Source organism: Crotalus tigris, unplaced genomic scaffold (assembly GCF_016545835.1).
Source record: "Crotalus tigris isolate CLP2741 ecotype Arizona unplaced genomic scaffold, ASM1654583v1 scf7180000024397.1630199, whole genome shotgun sequence".
NCBI classification, from domain to species: domain Eukaryota; kingdom Metazoa; phylum Chordata; class Lepidosauria; order Squamata; family Viperidae; genus Crotalus; species Crotalus tigris.
The window spans coordinates 559,540-581,528 of NW_024100565.1; the positions used below are offsets into that span (position 1 = coordinate 559,540).

Here is a 21,989-nt window from a genome sequence, read left to right on the forward strand (position 1 = left end):
TAATTTCGAAAGACAACCATCGCAGATGCGCATTGCAATATCCGCCCCACATTAGCTTAGCTAATAAATTTGACCTATTGTGCGTTTGTTAAAATGATGTCACCATGGAACAGTCCCTAAGCTCCTATTCCAATGAATTAGGCCTTTATTGAAACCCGGGAGCCAATGGGAGGAGAGAGGCTTGTTTGTTGTGGCCAATGGCAGCTGTCGGAGAGAAATTAGAAGCAGAAACTCAAGGTTTGGTTCAAAAAAGATGACACAGAGCCTGTCGGGCTGGACCACTCTTGGCAAAGTTTCAGTGTGACATCTATACAAACCAGGACCTTACATGGATCTACTGTAAAAAGGAAGGGAGCGTTTTTATAGGGGAAATCTTGCCGGGGTGTTTTTTTTTCTCTCTCTCTCCCCTCTCCCCCCTCGGTTGAGCCAATATTTCTATTCACCAAGGATGGATCAGCCAACGAACACGCAGACACCGCATCAACACGAACCCATCAGCTTCGGGATTGATCAGATTTTAAATAGTTCTGATCAGGAGACCCCTTCCCAGCCCGCCCCCCGAGGATCAGACGGCGGCGGCACCAATTACCTGGGCAGCCCCGTGAGCAGCAGAAGCAGCGCCCCGTACCCTTCCCTCCCCGGCGCCTTTGCTGGCATCGGGGCTCCCTTCGAAGACTCTGGATCTTACAGTGTGAACCTCAGCTTGGCTCCATCTGGCGTGATCCGGGTGCCAGCGCACAGACCCATCCCTGGGGCAGTGCCACCTCCAATTTCTAGCGCCATTCCAGCCATGCCAGCTGTACCCAGCCTTGGCAGCCTCAACTTCCCTTGGATGGAGAGTAGCAGGCGGTTCGTCAAAGACAGATTCACAGGTAAGCGGCGGCGGCGGCCGGGCTGGCGAGCGCTCTCCGATAGAGACGGCCGGCCGGTGAGGTTGGGTCTCCTGAGCCGGATGTGTGCGAGAAATTGGCTCGGCTTCATCGCATTCTTTCTCCAGCGGAGAAAAGAGCGAACGGTGTTTAAAAAGGCGAAACAATATAGGCGTGCGATGATGCTACGGTAGGAAAATTGGCCGACCGGCCATCCTGCCGGCTTTCCTATTTTTATTTTATTTTATTTTATTTTATTTTATTTCCCCCTGGCAGACCTGCTTAGCATATCCAGGCGTGAAAGGGTGATACAGGGTCTATTTGGGTGGTCCTTCCAGAGAGATCGAACGATCTTCCTTTCCCTCTCTCCCCCTCTTAAACCGAGGCGATCAAGGGAGGAAAAATCTTTAATCCGGCCGTTCTCGGAATAAGAAAACCTCGAGACGGCGGGTGAATTGAAATCGCGGCGTGCGGAAGTGCAAAGGAAGGCGAGTAAATAAATGGCCGTGTCTAATCCGATTACAGTCTTAGTGCGAGAGATGGAAGAGGACGATAAAGAGAACAAAAGAAATTTAGGGAGGTTTAAGTGCTTCCAATGAAAACGGGATTAAGCCAATTAGGGCGAGGCAAGCAGAGGGTTAAGCGGGGTAAGGTTAGTTTTACCTTGCAAAAGCGGCTAATCAAACGCCAAGTTGCGAGTGTGCTGTGTCACTTCAACACAATTTATATTTGTGAGTAAAAAAAGGGAGAGACGTTTCCAGCGGGTGCCTAAAAGTTACTATCGGTAACTTTCATGGTGTGTATTTTTTTCTCAGGAAGAAAATAGACGGGAAATCCCTAAATACTTATTTATGATTATTACTCAGAAGAAAGGTGTACAGTAGCTGGGGTAGATTTGTAGACACGTTTAGAATTACCGGGTCGGTTTTTCGCTGCAGGGCCAACTGTTTTCTTTCCTCGGCAATGTACTTTACATTCCGAGGAGGGGGTGGGACCCCAGAAAACAAACGAAACCAGAACAAAGCAGGCAAAAGGCGACAGGGTGGCCTCCTTTCCCCCTTCCGGAGGCCGGTGAGAGGCACTTTTCCGTCTCCAGGTGGCCCCTCGGCCTTTCCCATTGCCCCAAACTCGACGTTTGGCTTTGCCCTTTGAGCTACAGATCACCGCTCCTTTTATTTTTCTTCCCAAAACGGATTTCTTTTTCTTTTCATATTCCCCTCCCCACGGTTCTTCTGCGGCACAGCCTCCAGGATTAGACACCCCCCCATCCCCCCATGCACACCTTCTTCCATATTGTAGGTTTTTAATCGATCCGGAATTGCTTCGCTTCCCTCCCCACAGCAACGCCAGCAGGGGCTGACACGAGGGGCGGGACGAGCCACCCCTTTGCGCCCCCCCAGCATCCGAGCACATGGGGCCGGTGAGGGCGGGCGGGAGAGGACCGTCACCTGCCCCCAAGCATCCAGCCCCCCCCCCCAGCCCAGCCCAAGACTCTGGCCGGGGGCGCTGAGGTCTGTGGGGCTTTCTCAGAGGTTGCCCCGGGTCGCTCTCCGGGTCCACGCCTCGCCAGGAGAAAGCAGCCAGCGACCCCGCCGCCCCAGCGGCTAAACAGGGTTAAGGGGCCCGCTTAGCCCCCCTCCCCCCCATCGCGGCCCCCGTCGGTTCTCGGCTCCCTTGGCTGACTCGCTCCCGCTTTCTGTCGCAGCGGCGGCGGCGCTCACGCCCTTCACGGTGACGCGGAGGATCGGGCATCCCTACCAGAACCGCACTCCGCCCAAGCGCAAGAAGCCGCGCACCTCCTTCTCGCGGGTGCAGATCTGCGAGCTGGAAAAGCGTTTCCACCGGCAGAAGTACCTGGCCTCGGCCGAGAGGGCGGCGCTCGCCAAGTCGCTCAAGATGACCGACGCCCAAGTCAAGACCTGGTTTCAGAACCGCAGGACCAAGTGGCGGTGAGTCCCCCCGCGGACGCGCGGCTGGGTCTGGGAGGGGGGGGGGAGAGGAGGTCTACCGGGCGGGGGTCGCTGAGCAGGGGAAGCGGGTCGGCCTTGGTCGGGGTTCCTCCTCCTTTCCCCTCCCTTCGCAATCCTTGCGGGGCGCCGTGTAGACGCGAAACAAGGCCCGCAACCTTTGGTGAACTCTTTAGGCCTGGCCCAGTGTGGCCACTCTTTAGGTCAACCCGCTTGGGAACCGGGATTTTCCTCCTACTCCTCCTCCTCTCTTCCTCTGTTCCTCCTCCTTTCTTCCTCCTCTTTGCATTGGACCCTCGGAGCGCAGCGGCCTAAAACCCGGCTTGGCCGGAAGGAGGCCTGGCAGACGCTGAGCAAAGGACCGCTTCGGTACAACGACCGCTAAACAACGACCGCCTGGGGTCTTTGGGGCTAGAGGCGGACGATCCCAGGCACCCGGGAGAACTTCAATATAAACCACATTCACCGAAACCATGGCTTACCGCGCCGAGTCCGCGAGTCACGGACAAATTCTCTTAGGGTACCCACAAGCCAGGTGCCCGGAATCCCCAAGGCCCGTCCCGCCGCTTTCTTTCCTCGCGGGGGTGTTGAGGAAGTCTTTAAAAGAAAAACGCCCCGGGAAGAGGCTTCTGGAAACCGGGGCAAGGCTGAGCCAAGAACGGGCGCGGGAGTTTGCGAGCCCAGATGCGGGTTGGCCCCGTCTGCGGGCCCAAGAGGCGCAGAGGGGGACCGAGGCTCCCACCGATAAACCGGCTCCTCAAGCGCAGGGCGTTTAATGCCAGGTTGCCCTCCCGGGTTAGGGTTGGTTTTTCAAGGCTCGGAGAGGCTCGGAAGGGGACGTTAAAGCAGGACGAGCGAGAAGAAGGCGTTCACACGTGATGCTCAGTGCAGTGATTGAATCTGACCCGTACAATTTCACCGTAGGAAAGTTATCCAGTGTTAACCCACCGACCGAGCTTGGCAAACGGGGCGGATGGCGGTAGCGGGGTCCGGAGCCGCTTCGGTGGAGCGCGCAGCGTCGAGGCTAAACGGAGATCAGCGAGCCTAGCCGACGCCCAATTGTCAACTCCCGGCTGAGAACGGACCTTCCCTAACGTTTAGCGGGCCTCTCCTGAATCTCGAGGCAGAACTAGAGCTGCCGTTGTCCGTTTTATGGGCCCGGAAGCCTGGCTGCCGTGGGGGCGCTGGGAGGCTGGGGTCACGAGGCCCGCGCGTCCCGTGGAAAGCGGGGGAAAGGACCCGGCTGTCTCCCCTGCCAAGCCGGGACCAGCTCCGGCTTCTCGCAGGGCCTGCCCCCGAAGGTCTTCCTGACTTGATCCGGCTCCCTCGGTTCTTCTCCGCGGCCTCCAGCGAGCGTGGATCGGAGAACGCGGAAGCCGCGCGAATGACACGCGTGGCGAGGGGAGCGGCGTTCCTGTCCACCCACCGTTGTTTTCAACCAAAGGCAAAGCAGGGGGAGGCAAGGCCGGCCCCTACCCGACCCAGCCTTGCCAATTCCCAGATGGCCGATCCCCAGCTTGACGGTGTTAACAACAACAACAACAACAACAACAACCTGCAACGGTATCTTTAACACCATTAAACAACCAACACCCGCCTATCTCGGGTTATCGGGAAAGACTCGCTAGGTGGATAAAAATGCCAAAGCCGGTTGAAATATCCGGCTTGACTGAGCGACGGACCCGTTGTAACAATTTAAATGTAATTTATCTGCCGCCCGACTCGCAGCGACTTTGGCCCAGCGACTTCCCCAAACCCATGAAAACGTTAGAGCGACGTCTTCGGCTATTGGTCCTGGGCTGGAAGGTACCGGAATGGAGTTGAACAATATCTTTTCCCGAGGTTTCAGCAAGTCCAGTCCCAGGCGAAACCCGCGGAATTCACGATTTCGCGGCCTTTGACTTCGTGGGCTCAGATCTCCAAAGCGGTGTCTCCAGAGCAAGAGGGGCCCCCAGTCTACAGGGAGTGGAGGTGGTCTGGATCCATCCCCCCCCCCAATGGTCCTTTTGCCGAGTTTGCTGCGTGGTCTCCGCAAACAGCAAGTCTCCGCTCCAGCTGCAAAGCCGCCGTCGCCGTTTCTGTTTTGTTTTGTACTACAAAATAGGCTAAATAGGCTGCCGTGGAAATAGCAGCTGATAGGGAAAGTCCTTTCCGTGTTTCGGCTGAAATCTCGGTTGAAGTTAAAACCCAAGACGCCAAAGAAGGATAAAACGGGCGGGTGCGAATTATTGTTGTTGTATAATTGTATTAAAATACTAATGTTACAATATTGTCACTCTCCCCTTATGCTGATATTTCCTTTCATAATAAAGTAAATGCTAACGCTGTTAAGCTCTACTTAATGCGGTTTGCGATATACTTAACGCCTCGTTTCTTTCGATGCCTGTTTTAAATTGACCTACCCCAATTCCCCGGCCCAATTCTCCGGACAAAGTCCGGGAGGCCCGAGGCCTGAATGGGCCTGAGCCACTGAGACTTTGCGGGGACGGCCCGGGGTGGGGCTGTCTTTCTACTCAGAACCTGCTGGTCGGATCCCAGCTGTTAAAATCCACTTCGCGGGGTTTCCACAGAATCCACTTCTTAGCTTCCGGAGTTTTTCTTTGTTTTTCTTTTCCAATATTTTTGATTTTGTTTTTTCCTCCACCTGCTGTATGCTGGGTTTTTTTTTTAAATTTTTTCCCCCTGTTCTGAAATTGCTTGTCTTCTTGCAGACGTTGCATTACCAGACTAGGGAACGCCATCAGTGCTCTCCCCTGAGCAGTGGGGTTGATGGTGGCTGCTTATACGTAGCGGTTTTTTCCTTCAAGTTTCGCGGCAGGATATTCTCTGGATATCCACGCCCGTGAGGCGTGCGTGTGTGCATTTTATTCGATTTATAAAGCCGTCTACTCGCAATGCGTTTGTGGGCCCATATCGGTTTCACCAACTCACAGAATCCGAGGCCCATTTTAGTTCGGCTTAAGCAGTTGGCAGGCTTCAGGCTCGGAAGTATAGCGATGATGGGTGTTCCGTGCGTGTATCTGTAGTGCCAGGAAAGGGGCCCTTCGCTCAGAAAAAGTGCAAGGCGCTCCAAGATGGAAGGCCGGGCCAGGAAAGGAAGGAGCCGCAAATCAGGCGGGCCTTCCTCCCACCGCCGTCGGAACTCGACCCGAAAAATGGGCGTTAGCAGCCAGGGCCCAATTCTCCCCTACCTACCAGGGGAGAATTAATGACAGGGACTCGTTTATGACTTTTGAGAAATAGGGGAGAAGAAGCATTCAGATAACACTTGGTTCCCGCATCGTTTGTCAGCAACCGTTCTCACGACCGGTCAAATCCTCTTTGCGAGTCTCCGTTCAGGTTTCAAGAAAGTTGCGGGGGGGGGGGAATGGTCGATCGCTTGCTGGCCTGGTTGAGAATCGGAAAAAAAAAAAAAACGCGTTCTGTCTCGAAAACTGGTTTGCCCGCCTCCCACTTTCGGTGGTTCTCTTTTCCGACTTGGTTGTCTTCTGCGTAACCCTCGTTTCATTTTGGTCCAGCTTCTGGTCTACCTTTGGAAAAAATCTGCTTTGCCCTCCGGTTTAATTTTTGGCAGAGGTAGGCGTTTTTTTTTTTTTTGAGGCGAATTTGGCCAGGCTGGCGCAACGGTGGGGAGGAGGCTAAAAACGGAGGGAAAGCGGATCGGGGGGGCTGCGAGTCTCCAGGGAACCCCGAAGTCGCTTTGCCCTCCTCCTCCTCGCCCAGCGCGAACAGCAACTGTGCCTAGCAAAGGGAGCAGCCCATCTCCAAGTAAATATACACGCTTGCTCGTCTTGCATGACCCCGATCCTCAAATCGCTTTGTCTCTGATGGCAGAAAAATGGTTTTGGTTTTTGTATTATTATTATTATTATTATTATTATTATTATTATTATTATTATTATTATTATTATTATTATTATTATTATTATTATTATTATTATTGTCATCATCATCATTATTATCTCGCCTTTCTGAGCCCTGTGAGGAAACAAGGCGAATACGATGCAGCAGCGTTCCCATAAAATTCCAGCTCCTATGTGCAGTCCCAGTCTTCGTTGTTTTGATCCGGGACGGAACTTTGCTCGGAGCTGACAGCCGGTTCTGGGGGCGGGGGGGGGGGCAGGAGGCTTTTAACGCTGGATTCGAAAACCGCCTTTTTGTCTTCATTTTCCTATGTATTTATGTACGTACACAAACAAACACACAGGCTTAAGTGTGCGTCGCACGACGGACAACAATTAAAACGCGATCAAATGAACAAGGGATCGAAGAAAGCAATTGCCTTTCCCTGCCCCCCCCTCCTAATCCATCCTCTTGATTGGATGCTCTGATTTTAAAACCCTACGCCATTCGTCTGGGGCGCCGTGCCTCAGTTTCCCCTCCCGGAATTTCCCTGGGAAATATTCTGGGAAAGGGAGGCACTTCCGAGGTACAAAAACCTGGGGAATCCAGACTCTGCTAAAAGAAATTTTTTAAGTGGGGGAAAGAAGATTGTTAGATTTTGATTTCCATTTTTTTTCGGAGGGGGGGGGGAAGACAAGATCGGCTTGGGAGGGAGGGTCAACGCACCAACCACGAAACCTCACAAAGAAGGGTAGCGAACGATCTCCGCAGCCGCGACGTTTGGGGTTCTCGGTCGCTTCTGCAGCGGAAGAGCCCTTGGTCACTTTTGAAGGTTTTATGGGCCAGGAATAAAATACTCCCTATTTCGGAAAGAGAGTGAGAGAGAGAGAGAGAAAAAAAAACCGGGGTTCGCACATAATAGCTTACTGAACTTTGGTTTATTGAAACCTCTTCTGATTATTCAGCTTAGTTTATTCAGTGCCCTTCTTTCGCACGGCACTCTCATCCATAAAATGCCTAAATTCTCCGGGCTGGTTTGATACGACCGCAGCCGAAGCCAACAAACCGCTCCTGACAATGCTTAACCGGGCGGTGCTTTCATCAACCTTAATCGCCTTGAACTATAAATCCTCGCCTAGGCCGGATTGGCATAAAATGCAAAAAAAAAAAAAAAAAAAAGTAAATCCGGGCTCTCTTTCCAACCGTGCGAAAACGAGGGTCCCTGCGGCTTGTACCCCCTTTTTCGAGGATTCAGTCCCACAGATCTAATGAGAAGTCCTCGACCCCCTCCCGGTCGCCTCGGTGGCCTTCCCCCCTCCCCAGCCTCGGGAATTGGGGTTTGTGCGTGTATGTGTGTGGGTAACTTTCTCCTTCTACCCATCTTGAATTTTCCCCTTCTTCGGCTAGCCTCCTCCTCCTCTCTTCCTCCTCCTCCTCCTCCTCTCCTCCTCCTCCTCCGCGAATTTGACTGACCCATTGGAACTTCCCCAGACCCTCCTCCCTATTCTGGGTCCCACTGCTGGCTGGACCCTTTGATCTGATGGGTGCTGGGGGCGGAACGGGGGGGGCGCCAGTTGGAGACCGGGTCCAGGCAGGCAGGCAGGGAGGGAGGCAGGGCTGGAGGGCGCGGGGCCTCCGGGGCGGGAGAGCCTGATCCCTGTGCTTGGCTTCCGCAGGAGGCAGACGGCGGAGGAGCGGGAAGCCGAGCGGCAACAGGCGAGCCGGCTGATGTTGCAGCTCCAGCACGACGCCTTCCAGAAGTCGCTCAACGAGTCGATCCAGCCCGACCCGCTTTGCCTGCACAACTCCTCGCTCTTCGCGCTCCAGAACCTCCAGCCTTGGGAAGACGAGAGCGCCAAGATCCCCCCCGTCACTTCCTTGGTGTAAAGAGGGTCGTCCGGGCGGATGGGCCCCCCGGGGAGGAGAGACAGGCGGTCCGGCCTGCGCCTCTCCCTGCATGGCCCGAACCGCAACGGAACGTGTGAACGGGGGCGCCTCGAGGGAGGCCACAAGCCACGCCACGTCTCACACACGCGCGTCGTCTCGCTGCCCGGCCGGGCTCGGACCTGGGCAGAGCCGTCCCAGACGCGGTCGCCTGCCAGGATTGCCGGGCGTGAGGCGCTTCTCTCGGCCCGGGGCCTCCGCCCTCCGGCACTTTGGACGGAGCTCGGCCGCTGCGCTCCTTCCAGCTCCAGACTTCCCCGACGGCCAGAACGAACTTCTCCAAGGTTGGTGAAGGAAGGGAGCCGAGAGCGCCGCTTTACGCCCGACACCCCCCCCGTCGAGAAACTACTTGGCCGTCGGATCTTTGCCCCGGGCTGGGGAGGAGGCTTTGGGCTGCTCGAGAACAGGAAAGCGGAGACGCCTCGCTTCTTCTCTTCCTCCAGTTTGCTGGGGACAGGAAGTTAAATGTGTGTGTGGGGGAGACTTCCCTGCGAAGGATTTTGCGGGTGCCCCCGCCTCGCCTCGCCTGCCAGTCCTGTCGCTTATGGTCCGTTCGGGGGGAAAACTAAGAAGGAATAGAGAGTCACCTTTTTAAAATTATTGTTATTATTATTTGTAAGAAATGTTAATAGTTTAATTTATTTATCCACCAAGATGCCCGAGCACTGTTAATATGGAGGCAGGGGGAGAGAAAGGCTGGATCTTGGTTATTTATATGGAGGCCAGAACAAACAGGAAAAGGAAGTGTGTGTGCGTGAGTGCTCTGTATATGTGTATGCGCGTGCGTGCGTGCGTGCGTGCGTGGGGCACTTTTTGGCCAAGGCTGGCCTTTACCTTGGATGGTCAATCATCTTGACTATCCTGCCCTCTGGAAATCATTCTGCAAAGGAATATATATATATATATATATATATATTACATTAAGGACAACCTACTGCAGTGAAAAAGCAAGCCACCCCCAGCTGTCCCGCAGGCAAACCCTGTCAGTAATTTATTCAACATGGTAATAAGGGCTCCCCTTTCAAAGAAACCCCAGCCTCTCTGGCAGGAAAATGAACATTAATATGGAATGGGGTGGTTGAGGGGATGAAAGGGGGAAAGGAAGGAAGGAGGAAAGGGAAGAAGGAAGGAAGGAAAGGGAGAAAGGAAGGAAAAAAGGAAGGGAGGGGGGAAAAAAGAAAAGAAAATTGGTTTTAAAAGTATCCTTGGCATGCTACAATGCCCATTGTCCCAAACCTGTTACAAAGAAAGCGCCTTATGTTTCATAATACTACTAATAATTATACTGATAATTAAAATAAATACTAAGGAAAGCTGGGGTTGATCCAGACCATGTATAATACTTTGTACTTGCTGAAATGTGTAAATAAATGTTTTCTTTAAAAATGTTTCTGGTCTGAGCTGTTATGAATAAAGACCTGAGGAAGCTACATCTGAGGGCCTCCATAGGTTTTGGACTTGGACTCCCATCAGCCCCAGCCATCATGGCAAATAGCAAAGGACTATGGGAGGTGCCAGACCAAAATGTTTGGAGTACAGCCACTTCCCTTTCTTGCCAACCAGGGTCACTTTTTACCATTGGTGGTGATGGTCCCAGGTAATGGTAGCAGGAGTTCATCAATGCATAGAACACCTATCCTTGATTCTGCTGCAATTGGCAGCCACTATCCAGGCATGGTGGCAAGAACTTTTTCCATCACTTTCTACATGGCTTGTGCTTAGAGCAGGGGGTCCTCAAGCTTGGCCCTTTTGTGACTTGTGGACTTCAACTCCCAGAACAACTCCCAGAATTCCTCAGTCAGTGTGCCTGGCTGAGGAATTCTGGGAGTTGAAGTCCACAAGTCATAAAAGGGCCAAGTTTGAAGACTCCTGGCTTAGAGTGAACCTGGGACCTTACACATGCTATGGTCTCTATGTCTCAAGATTCCATTTGGTCATTCAGTCTACCTGATCAATCAAACAGCCTTTCTCATATTCTGTCAGCCGCTGGTGTCATTTTCCTAACTTCCCCATAGTGTTGGTGTTGAGTGTGGAGATATGGCTGAACAAAGAGGACTTGTATTTTGAAGGTGAGCTATGGGTGCTGTAGTAGAGTCCCAGGCAAAATAACATCAGAAGAAACTGATGGGATGTTCAGTTCTCATTGTGTCATCTGAACCTTCGACTGTAGAATCGCTGAATGAAAAGGGCCTTCATTTTCTACCCAACAACCTTGCTTGCGGCAACTAACAATCTTAGTATTACTGGGAAATGACCTAATGGCTGAGAATGGGTGAACTTTTCATTTTTACAGCCCTTGAAGGTGTCCCATGAAGCTCAATGTAGCTCTGGCTTCACAGCATCCCAGAATGATTGTAGGTCCTGATTAGTGTTTGTAGGTCCTGATTAGTGCTTCTCTTCTGGTTTCTTAGTAGTGAGGTCGACAGATTCAATTTGTCATATGACCAGAGCCCAAATCTTCTCTTCTTGAAAGGTATAAGAGCCCTCCTTTTTTCCCCCAACAGATGGACTATCATGCCCGAGGCAGTGAAATACAAGAACACTTGCCTCTTTAAAAAAAAGAAAGAAAGAAAGAAACAGTCTATGTATAAATTATTAATTCAGAATACAGGAAAAGAGGATGCACCAAATTAAGACTGGACTCTTTGTCTTAGCCTAATGACTGCTCTGTCTCTGGAGTTCATTCTTCAGCCCACAAGTAGGAGCATCACATGACTGAATGCCCCTTTTAAGTGTTTAAAGAACAAGCTTGTCCTGGAGAAGACTTAGCTGTGGTTTTTGCCTTTTCCTTTAATTTGGCTTCTCCAAAGGGCTCCAACAGGCCCAGCAGCAATCGTGGGGCTGCGTACGGGGGGGGGGGGGATGGAGAAAAGTGAGAAAGCTGACTTCAGCCAGGCTATAATGGTATCTGGGAAAGACTTTGGGAGACTTTTCAGGCTGTGAAAGGGAAGGCAGGAGACCTGCACTTTCAGACTTGCAAGAATCTATTGTGGTAGCCTTAAAATAAAGTAGAGTTAGCTCATCTGGTCAGGTTTCCTGTCTGGTTTGCCTGGGACAGGGGTCTTCAAACTCGGCCCTTTTATGACTCATGGACTTCAACTCCCAGAATTCCTCAGCCAGCATGGGTTGAGTTTGAAGACCCCTGGCCTGGGAAGTCTGACACATGCTGGACTATCAAGCAGGCATCTTGAGCCTTGGCTGGAGATGATGGAAGTGGAAGTCCAATGCAGTAAGAGGGATCGGCTTGATGGTATTGCCCATTGGTAGTAGGGGAGGAAGAAGAACGGGGGGGGGGGGCGAAACCTCCCGGCACATTAGATAAAAAAGGGAATTAGATAAAAGAAGGGACAGATATTTGAGGGGCTACTCCAAGAACATTTATTTTTGTGCCCTGAAGGAGATGACTCCTGGGACACCCCGGGCTTCTTTTCTTGGTGGCTAAAGCTCTGTGGTGCTGATTTCCGCCTAGGCCAGTGATGGCTAACCTTTTAGAGACTGAGTGCCCCAAAACCGCCCCCCCCCGTCCCCGCTCCACCTCCCGCCCTGCCTGCTCCACCATTCCGCCCCCCCTGCCCGACCTTCCCAGCCACACACCGCCTCCATGGCACTCTGATCGCCGAGGCAGCCCTGCAGTGCCATGGCAGCCACACCCTCTGCCCACACCCCGCAGCACCATCTCCACGCTATGGGTCACGAGGGCGGAGTCTTGTCCCTGCTGCCCGGCTATGTACTTTGCTGCGCTGCTCTCTGCAGGCTGTCCCTGGGGGTGACTCTCCTCCAGGGGGGCTGCTGGTGAGGAGGGGGCTGCAGGGGGAGGCAGGGCTGGGGTGACGGCACGCGTGCCCACAGAGAGGGCTCCGAGTGCCGCCTCTGGCATACGTGCCATAGGTTCGCTACCACTGGCCTAGGCTTCTCTGTGAGGGGAGAAAGTTCCCCTGAACCCTCTTCCATTTCTCTGAAAAGGCTGAGTAGCTCTTGCACCCAGTCTGCCAGTTTAATTTCTACAGGTGTGGGATTGCCGGCTGGTCACTCCTTGGCCCAGACTACAAACTCCAGTTTGTCCAATTCATTTTCTGTCTATGGCAGGCATAACAGCTCCCCCTTCTCACTAAGCTTCACTCATCTGTTCACCTATCCAGCTGCTAATGCACAAGAGACAGAAGGAAAAGGCATTTAATTTCTACTACCTGCTCCCCCCCCACTACTTTCTCCCCAGCTCCAACATGCAGAATATGGATTACTATGAAGCCATTGTCAGAAGCCCTGGGAGAGCATGCAATTTTCCCAAGACAACTAACGATTATGTGAAAGCCAAGCACCTGGAAAAATTACATTTCCCCCAAGTCCTGGTGCTAGAATGTAATTTTCTGGAGAAAGAAAGGGAGGGGAAGAAAATGGGATGACGCAGAAAAAGCAAAGGAATGCCAAAGCTCTTTGCCAGGGGCTTTAACATTATTCTGGGAGAACTAAGCATTTCATATAAGAGATGCCACCTCTGAGCAGATGTAGAGATCTTGGGAAACAAAGACACACCCAATATAATTGCTATCCCCTCTAAGCTTTCTGTGGGAAGACTTTGCTACACTTCAGTGAGGGGGAAATCTCATTTTTTCTCTCTCATTTTCCCTGGAGCAGCAAAAAGAGATACAGAGAGTGGCGAGAAGAAAAGTGGAGGAAAGGAGAAAATGAGAAGGATGGATATGAACAAAACCTGTGAAGATTGTACCCTTGTAAGTGTGTCCATGATCTGGAAAATATGGAGTATTTTTGACCTCTCTTTCCACAAAACACCCTTCCTATAATCTGGACAAATCTCTGGCAGCCATCTCTACATATTGTGAAAAAAGTCAGACATATCAAACATCTCTCTGTTGTTAAAGGAACAGGAGATTTATAAATAGAAGAACATAGGAGAGCTTCTCCAAATTGCTGGCTTCCGTATTGCATAAGCTGATATCTCTGCCTCAGCCACTGAATGATGAAAAATATAGTTCCATACATATGGAGGACATCAGGTTTAGGAAAAGCTAATGTAGTGCCTATTTTATTTTCTTTCTATTTCCTCACAAAACCTATGATGTCTTTTAAGAAACACCAGACTGTGTTGATCTTGAAGAACTGAGAAAGAAAAAGTTAGGGAACATCTACACAGAATAGAGGGATGATGTTTTCAAATGTCTCCCTTCTTGTCATCCCCATTTTCTATAGCAGAAATTAGGTCTTTCAAACTATAAAGGGGGCTTGCTTCTTAAGCATTTGTAAACCAAACATTTCCCCAGGTGCCTGGATTCCAGGCCTCTTGCAATAAACTGCATTTGTTTTGTTTCATTGATCACTGGATCTCTGCCATCAGATCCATCTCAGACAGGATGTTTCTCGCTGGAGAAAGTAATCTTTCAAACCAGATGTTTTAAAAAGATTTTGCCACAGACATGCTTCCTATTGCTGGCATCCATCAGAAAGGTAAAAGCTGCATATTGAAAACAAATTGAAGTGCAAACAAGGCCACATCATTCACTGCTGGATCAGATGTTGGGATTGTAATGTGGAAATCTGATCCAACACATCGAACGTGAGAAAGCTGGTGGAGGGCCCTTTTATTAGTCATTCTCTCTTTTCTGTCATTAGGAATTCCAGAAATTACATTAAAAAAGATTTTAGGCGAAGACACTCGACCCCCTTCCCATATTCCTTTACCCAGAATTCTCTGGGGAAGAAGCCATGATAGATGTAGGAACATCAAAACAATATATGTTTTCAGGGTCTGCATGGCCATAGAGACTTAATATATATGTGTGTTACATATGTGTTATGATCAAACAAGGGAGGATATATTTTACTATATTCTTGGCTGTTGAGGATTAAAACTTCTTCTGGTCTCAAATGATCACTTTATGCATTATTTGGGCAACAAATAATCTATTGGATTGGTGAAGTCAGCTGATGACACATACACACAAAGAACTCCTGGAATTATATACTTTTTCTGAAGTTGTCTCTCTTTCTTTTCTTCTCATTGGCTTCCTTCCTCTGTGCCTATTGTCTTGATCCACCCTTTTATTTAGGAGACTCCTTCTCTGTCCTCCTTGCTGATCAGCTCCCTCTCCCATTCTCTCCTACACTGCCAAATTCTTCCCTAGTCTGAACATGCTCCTGAATAAAGCTATACTTCCAGCCAAAATGGAGGATCCTCTTCCCTAACAGAATCAGAATAGCCTAGCTACTCTACTACTCCATCAGTCAATCAATCATTGTCAGAAGCCTCTATATCCGGAATTCGGGATAATATAGATCAGTGGTTCTCAACGTTTGTGTGATGGCGACCCCCGTCACACAAACGTGCCGTGCATGCACGGCGCGGCCCCCATGCGCGGCCCCATGCGCGGCCCAGCCCCCATGCGCGATGCGCATGTGTGGAGTGGCCCCCATGCGCAGCGCGCATGCGTGGCGCGGCCCCCTGAGGGGGAAAAATGGCGGATCGCCTTGTTTGGCGACCCCCGAGAAATGGTCGATCGACCCCAAATGGGGTCGCGACCCATAGGTTGAGAACCGCTGATATAGATGATGGGAAAGTTTAGCTAATAAAACCCAATAAACTCTGCAAATTGCCTGATTCAACCCATAGAATTCTTTATCACCACGTGTAACGATGCCCCGAGAGGTACATCATATTTTACACCCATTGCAGTCTTGAAATGAAAATGAATAAAATCCCTAGAATTTCAGTACAGTGCCTAGAACGTTCAATTGAGATATTTTTCCCCCTGATAAGTGTATTTTGAATAGCATTCTAGGTAGGTTACACTAATTTGGTCTATTTTGTCATTTTGCTATTCACTGAAGAATGTGGTTTTTAGGTTCTATTACAATATGTAACCCATTCTTTACCTATAACATTTATTGATGATATGATAAATCGCAAATACTAGGGATATAGAGGATTATGCATCCTTGATATGAGCTATATAAAGTCATGATACAACTTCAGGTCTACCGTAGTTGTAAGAAAAAAATAAAACAAGTCCCAGTCATGTGGATGCTGTACAACTCTTGAATTTCACCTCCGGCAATGAGGTGATTGCAACAAAAGCTTGTTAAAGATGACTAAGGTGCCAAACATACAACAGAACTAATATTTTGGTTGTATAAATCTCATTGGAAGATCTGTCTGGACATTTAGATTTGTTATTCCAAACATTCTGTAAATGATTAATATAAATTACATCAATTTCCCTAAATTACTGGGTTTAGGAGCCTCAAGTGATTTTTTTCCCCAAAGCTTCTGGGAGGCACAGAATATACTGGAGCATCAGGACCAACAGATTTCCTTAGGGAAAGTATTCCAAGGTCAGAATGCCACCAGAAGAAAAAAAATCAACCAGGAATATGCAGCAATATTAAAACTAACAGTCTACATACCCAATGGAAATTTAACTAAATTTAAACAAGAGTGGTTCTCATGTATAAAACACATAATCTCCTAAACAACCTAAAGTTTGTCTTTTAAGGTTGACTAAATGCTTACAAATACTGCAAATCAGCAAACATGTCCAAAGGGCTTCTGGTTTGGGTGGGATTTGATGAAGAGTCCACATATAGGTTGGCAACAACATCTTTGGATGTTCTCCTGCAGAGACTGGATTTGAGTTGCTCTCGCTAGGCTACTTGTGATCCCTCTCTCTTTTTTATTTAGTCATATTCTACCAAGCTAAAGACACATTGGAACTATAGGTTGTCAGCCCTCTCCCAACGAAGTAGTAATGCTGTAGTAATAGTAATAAACCACAAGCATTTGTGGCCTCTGAGAGCACTGAACTTCAAACTGCTGTTTCAGATAGTCCAATTAACGGTCTAAAGAGCAGCTGAATTTTTGCACCATTTTAAGATTGATCGGGAGCCAACCTCCAACTGGGGAGGTGATAGCAAATAGAGACAACAATACATGGACATTTTTCTTCTTTGCTTAATTAGGCCTGGCTTCATCTAACTCCTTTCCCCACTGCTGTCCACCCACCCTTGAGTTAGAAGAAATTACACCAGCAAGCAATTTGCTGCTCTCCTGCCCAGCCTCTCTAGCTCACTGCCAAATAGGGCTGTTCTGATTTGGCACGGGCAGCATGGGGTAAGCGATGTGATTGGTTGAGTCTTCCAGCTTTGCTAGTCTCCGTCTTCTGCATGTTACTGGTTGGAGGGAAAACCAAGTTTCAATTGCAGCACTGATGGAAGATTGAGTTACAGTTCTCTAACCCTCTTCCTGTGCTGTCGAAGAGCAAATTCAGAAGAGTCATACCAATCCCTGCTCACCTGACTTTGGGTTCAGCATAATGACGGGAGCAGAACAGAATATTGCGGTGTTTCTCAACCCTGGGAATTTTAAGGCATATAGACTTAAATTCCCAGAATTACCCTGCCAGCCATGCTAGCTGGAGAATTCTGGGAGTTGAAGTCCACATATCTTAAAGTTGGTAAAGTTGAGGAACATTGGAATATTGTATATTGCATGAGATTCCTCTCTGATGTTGGCTTAAAGGGGAAACATTTCTTTTATACTAGGGTAACTAAGAATGACATAACTCTATTTTGGCTGGGGAGAAGGCAGAAAAAGTTATTGTCATTGTTAAGTGCAAATGGAAAAAGACCCCAAATCTTATTTTCTACTGTAAAGTTTATGGCAATTTATAATGTCAAGAGTAAAATCTCAATTCTTGGGAACTTTATTCCGCAGACTTCAGATTCAATGGACAGAATTTTACTTTTGACTTCATTTCCACAGAACAAAGTCAGTTGTTCCCGAGGTAGTTCAGGTAGTTGGGGAAACCAGTGTAATTTGTTTCATTTGCATAATAAAGTAATTGACATTTTTGTATACTCTGGATCAGTATTCCTCAATCCAACCTACCACACAGGTCGTGGGGAAAAGCAGGCGGTGTGGGTACTATGTATCCTGCCTTCAGTTTCTGTACTAAAGGCGGGATATAAATGTAATAGCTGAGAAAGGAACAAATAAATATGTGTCATTTGCATAATGAAGTATATTTTAATGCCATTTCATAGATTTGCAGGACATCTGTAATGACATAATGGACATTTTACATTGTGTCAATTTATATCATTTGCCTGCCACAAAGGAGGTAACTAAATGTAAAAGACGTGCTAATTAGATCATTATGCAAATGACATCAATTATATAAATTCAGATTTAACAGATATTTGACTTTAACGGACTTCTCTTTCCTCTAAATATTCATTAAATTGTGGTTTTAGTGTACTTTCCAGAAGGTTTGATAATTAACAGCCCTATGAGATAGATTACATTGAGAAAAGGGAAATCTGGTCATCTAGACCTCTCCTAGATGGTAAATATTTGAGTCTGATAGCTCAGCACTGAATTTAATACCTTAATGATGCCCATCCAAATCTGTGTCCTCCAAATGTGGATGATGAGTATTCTGGTCCAATATATTTGGAAAAACAACAATTTATGAAAGGCTGCTTTAAGCACCTCACATGCACGTTCCTCATCCTCTTCTCTTCTGCCTCAAAGATATACCAGGTTTCTCTGAAAATAAGACCCGGTCTTAAATCTTTTTTGCCTCCAAAAGAGGTATTAGGTCTTATTTTCAGTGATATTTTATGTTTCTCCAGCAGCTGCCCCATGTGGCCCACACTCGCTTATCGTGTGCAGGGCTCCTGCTGTTGTCACCACCTGTCATGCTGCAGTTGCTGCCGCAGTGAGGTATGTCCCGCTGCTGTTGCTGCCATTGCCACGAGGCACATCCTGCTGCTATTGCTGCTGCTGTGAGGTGTGTTGCGCCGCCACGAGGCTTGTTGGACTACAGCTCCCACCGCCATGAGGTACGTCCCACTGCTGTTGCCGCCACCACTGTGAGGAGCATCACACAATGCACCTCATGGCAGTAGCGGCAATGGTGTGACACACCTCGTGTCGCGGTGGGACGCACCTTGCAGCAGCACGATGTGCCTTGTGGCGACAGCAACAGCAGCACAATGTGCCTCGCAATGGCAGTGCAACAAGCCTTGCACTGGCGGCAACAGCAGCAGGACGCACCTTGTGGCAGTGGCAATAGCAGCGGGATGTACCTTGCAGTAGCAGCAACAGTGGGATGCACCTCTCAGCAATGGCAATGGCGGTGCAATGCAGCAGGAGCCCTGCAGCATGGTAAGTGAGTGTGGGGTGCATGGGGCAGCTTCCTCTGCCTTGCCTCACCTTGTGTCTTAGCAAATAAGTAGGGCTTATTTTCAGGGTGGGCTTATATACGGCCCACCTCCCAAAATCAAGCTAGGGCTTATTTTTGGGATAGATCTTATTTTCAAGGAAACACGGCACCATAGTCATTTGTTATCAGATCTCAGTGAGACATGGATGCTGGTTGACTGTCTTTGATAGGATGATGGATGCCTAATAATCCTGAATGAATGGATCTCCAATTGAAAGCACAAATTAAGACACGAGATATTTTTGTAATAGGGCAGTCTTTGTGGTGTAATTTGAGAATGGTTATCTGGAGTGTTGGGGGGGAGAGGTAAGAGTAAAAACTGACAGCAAGAAAATAAAACTTTTTTTAAAAAAAAGATATAAGTTAATTCAAATAGAAAATGAGAGCCAAGAATTTTTACCAGAGTTGCTTAAAAAGGTAGACCTTTCAAGAGTTTCCTTCTCATTCCATCCCTTTCCTTCTTCCCTTCACGGCCCATAGCTGTGGTATAGAAATGTTCTTATGTTAGCACTGTACTTTAATGAAATTAATGGCAAATATAATACAACCAAATCATTTTTTTTCTGCAATAGACCAACATGGCTAATTTCTTCTGAAAATGTAATACTTGCCTCCTGGTAGTGTACCTTTAACAGTACAAATCTATGTATTTATTAAGATGTAAATTACACTTTGTTCACTGTATGGGCACTGTATTTAGGAATGCAGTATAAGACAAAATCTATACATGATTGTCAAGATCTGTTCAATATTAGGGAAAGAGAGCTTGGAAGTACCAGATGATGCAAGGAATTCAAAAATGTTTAAAACCATAATTCAAGGACCTGGTGTGAAACTGCTCAAGGGTATCTTGAGTCAGCAAAGTATTTCATTGTGTTTAATTCAATACTTAAAGGGTTACAAAGCATGTCCTGAGCAGAGGTGGATTTAAAACAGATATGGAACTAAGTTTCACTCCCAGTTCCAATCCTGAAAGAGCTTTGTTAATGTCAGTCCATCTGACATTTCTAATATGGTTTATAGTAAATGAATCTACATGAGAACGTTTGGTTAAAAATCTTCTTTATCTCAAAAAGTCCTAAATGTAACAGGTTTTGACATCTTGACTACAGTAAGAGGAAATGGTTGACTAACACTTGGCTGAGATAAAATATCTCTCACCTTTGCCAGCAGTGAAAAATCTGGAGGCATACACTCAGAGCAGCACATATATGTTTTATTTAGAAATATGCAAACTGAGCAAAGTGAGAACAGAAGAATCTTCTTCAAGTCCCCAAACTAACTACAGATGTTTCAGATGGCCAAAGAAATGGCTGATTCCTACTGCTACAGCCATTTCAAGCAGCTGATTTTTGGTGCATAGTAAATTCTTAATCAGTGTATTAAGATTAATATATTAAACTTTGTGGTGTTGGCATCTGAAGATGCCAAAAATACATGCACAGGCATGGTATACTTGCATGGCAGAACCCATAAAGTAGAAAGGTGAAGATTTTGAACATCTTTTCCCAAAACATTTTTGCAGCATCAGGCCTTGCTTTACCTTTATTGCAGAAGCTTGGCAATTCCTGCTGCTACCACTATCTTCTAGGGTTAGCTCACTTACGTCCTGCTCCTAACTCCGATGTGTGGGAGACATATAGCTCTTATATTCTGTTGCCTGTGTGAAAAGGTAAAAAGTAAATGAGATAATTGACATAGTATTATTTCTTGTCTATATAGCATTGTGGTCTTTCGATCAATAAACCAATCTGCAGACTTCCGGTTCTGGATCGCGGCACTCGCAGCTGTATGAGGAGACTGCTCTCCTCGCCAGTGATTCTCCGCTGCCGGTAGAACCTTAATTGGGTCGAAAAGCCACCTTGGAGGGGCGGCTACCGGTGAGGAGGTCCTTGTTGTCCTTGGGAGAGCAGCAGCTTCTTCCAAGGACCGAGATTGCTCCTTTGGGTGGACGGTGGAAAGAGCAGCCAGTAAAATGGCCGCTCATCTAGCCGCTGAAACCAGAAGTCAGAAGAACATCTAAGCACAGGAACCACTGTGGCTGAGCTGGGTGAGACTTTTTTCACTTCCTCTCTTGGTTCTCCTTTTTTCTGTCTGTGTGTGTGCCTGTAAAAAGCACTTTTGAAATCATTTCCCTGCTCTGAGAAGACGGCGTTGGTGAGTGTGGGAAAAAGAAATTTATGGACTGAATTAATTTAAAGTGACTTTTTTCTCTCTATTTTTACTTTATTTTTTATCCACTTTGGGGTCTTGGAAAATCTTTTTAATATTGAATATTATTTATTATTGGACTTTGTCTACATCTGAAGAATTCTATTTTTTTCTACGTTTTCTGATCTTGTTAATGATATTTCTGATGTCTGGGAGGAGATTTTATATTCTACTGAAGACACCTTGTGGATAAAGTTAAAGTTGCACTATTTCTTTTTCTGTTGATGAGATTGGCTTTGACCTTCAGACTACCATAAAAAGGAAAAAACAAAGAAATTCAACAGCTGTATTTGTGGGGGTGGATACTGATTAAATGTTCTTTAAACACAGCCTCTACTAAAGATACAGATTGTTTCTAACTTTCCTTGAAATGGAGAAATCTAATGTTCAACTTGACTATCAACTTATACTGGAAAAACTTTATGAAGCTACTGACCAAATACGTTTCCAAATAAAAGAGTGTACTATGGCAATAAAAAACAGACATTTTGCTTTGAACTTACAAACTGACCCCCAGACTACATCTGACTATTTTATAGATTAAAAAAAACAACAGAAGCGGAATCAACTAAGATCAAAGAAGATTCTACCTTATTTTATATACTTGCTGATGAGATCTCCGAGGAACCAAAAAGAACTGTAACTAAACCACTTACAACTTTAAAATTAACAGAAATGAACAGACAAGCTCAACTAACTGAAAACTATGGCAGCTTGGATAAGCATCTATTAACTACAAAACTGGACATAATTGAGCCTGTTATTCAACAGTTTCAAATGTGGAGACTTGACTTTAAAATAACAAGGGATTACTTACAAATGAGCTAGGTCTTTAAAACAGAAAAGGAGATGCTCTTGTTTGACTCAAAGGATACGACAAGGCATAAAAAGTGATTTATTCATTGATATAGAGGCGG

The 21,989-nt window shown here is 47.6% G+C and overlaps 1 protein-coding gene across 1 annotated transcript; it reads left to right on the top strand.

Annotated features, from left to right (window-relative positions):
- Window positions 1–448: 448 nt before the first annotated feature.
- Window positions 449–9,557, top strand: TLX3 (T cell leukemia homeobox 3). Its single transcript, XM_039329440.1, has 3 exons — window positions 449–872; window positions 2,575–2,818; window positions 8,356–9,557. Exons 1-3 carry the CDS (start codon window positions 449–451, stop codon window positions 8,564–8,566), a joined length of 879 nt encoding a protein of 292 aa, XP_039185374.1. The 3' UTR covers window positions 8,567–9,557.
- Window positions 9,558–21,989: the final 12,432 nt, after the last annotated feature.

Excerpts from the sequence above, each read along its gene's own strand:
- TLX3 (XM_039329440.1), top strand. The coding sequence starts at position 449 with ATGGATCAGCCAACGAACACGCAGACACCGCATCAACACGAACCCATC. Across the intron at positions 873-2,574 it reads CGTCAAAGACAGATTCACAG|CGGCGGCGGCGCTCACGCCC; the intron begins GTAAGCGGCGGC and ends TTTCTGTCGCAG. Across the intron at positions 2,819-8,355 it reads AACCGCAGGACCAAGTGGCG|GAGGCAGACGGCGGAGGAGC; the intron begins GTGAGTCCCCCC and ends TGGCTTCCGCAG.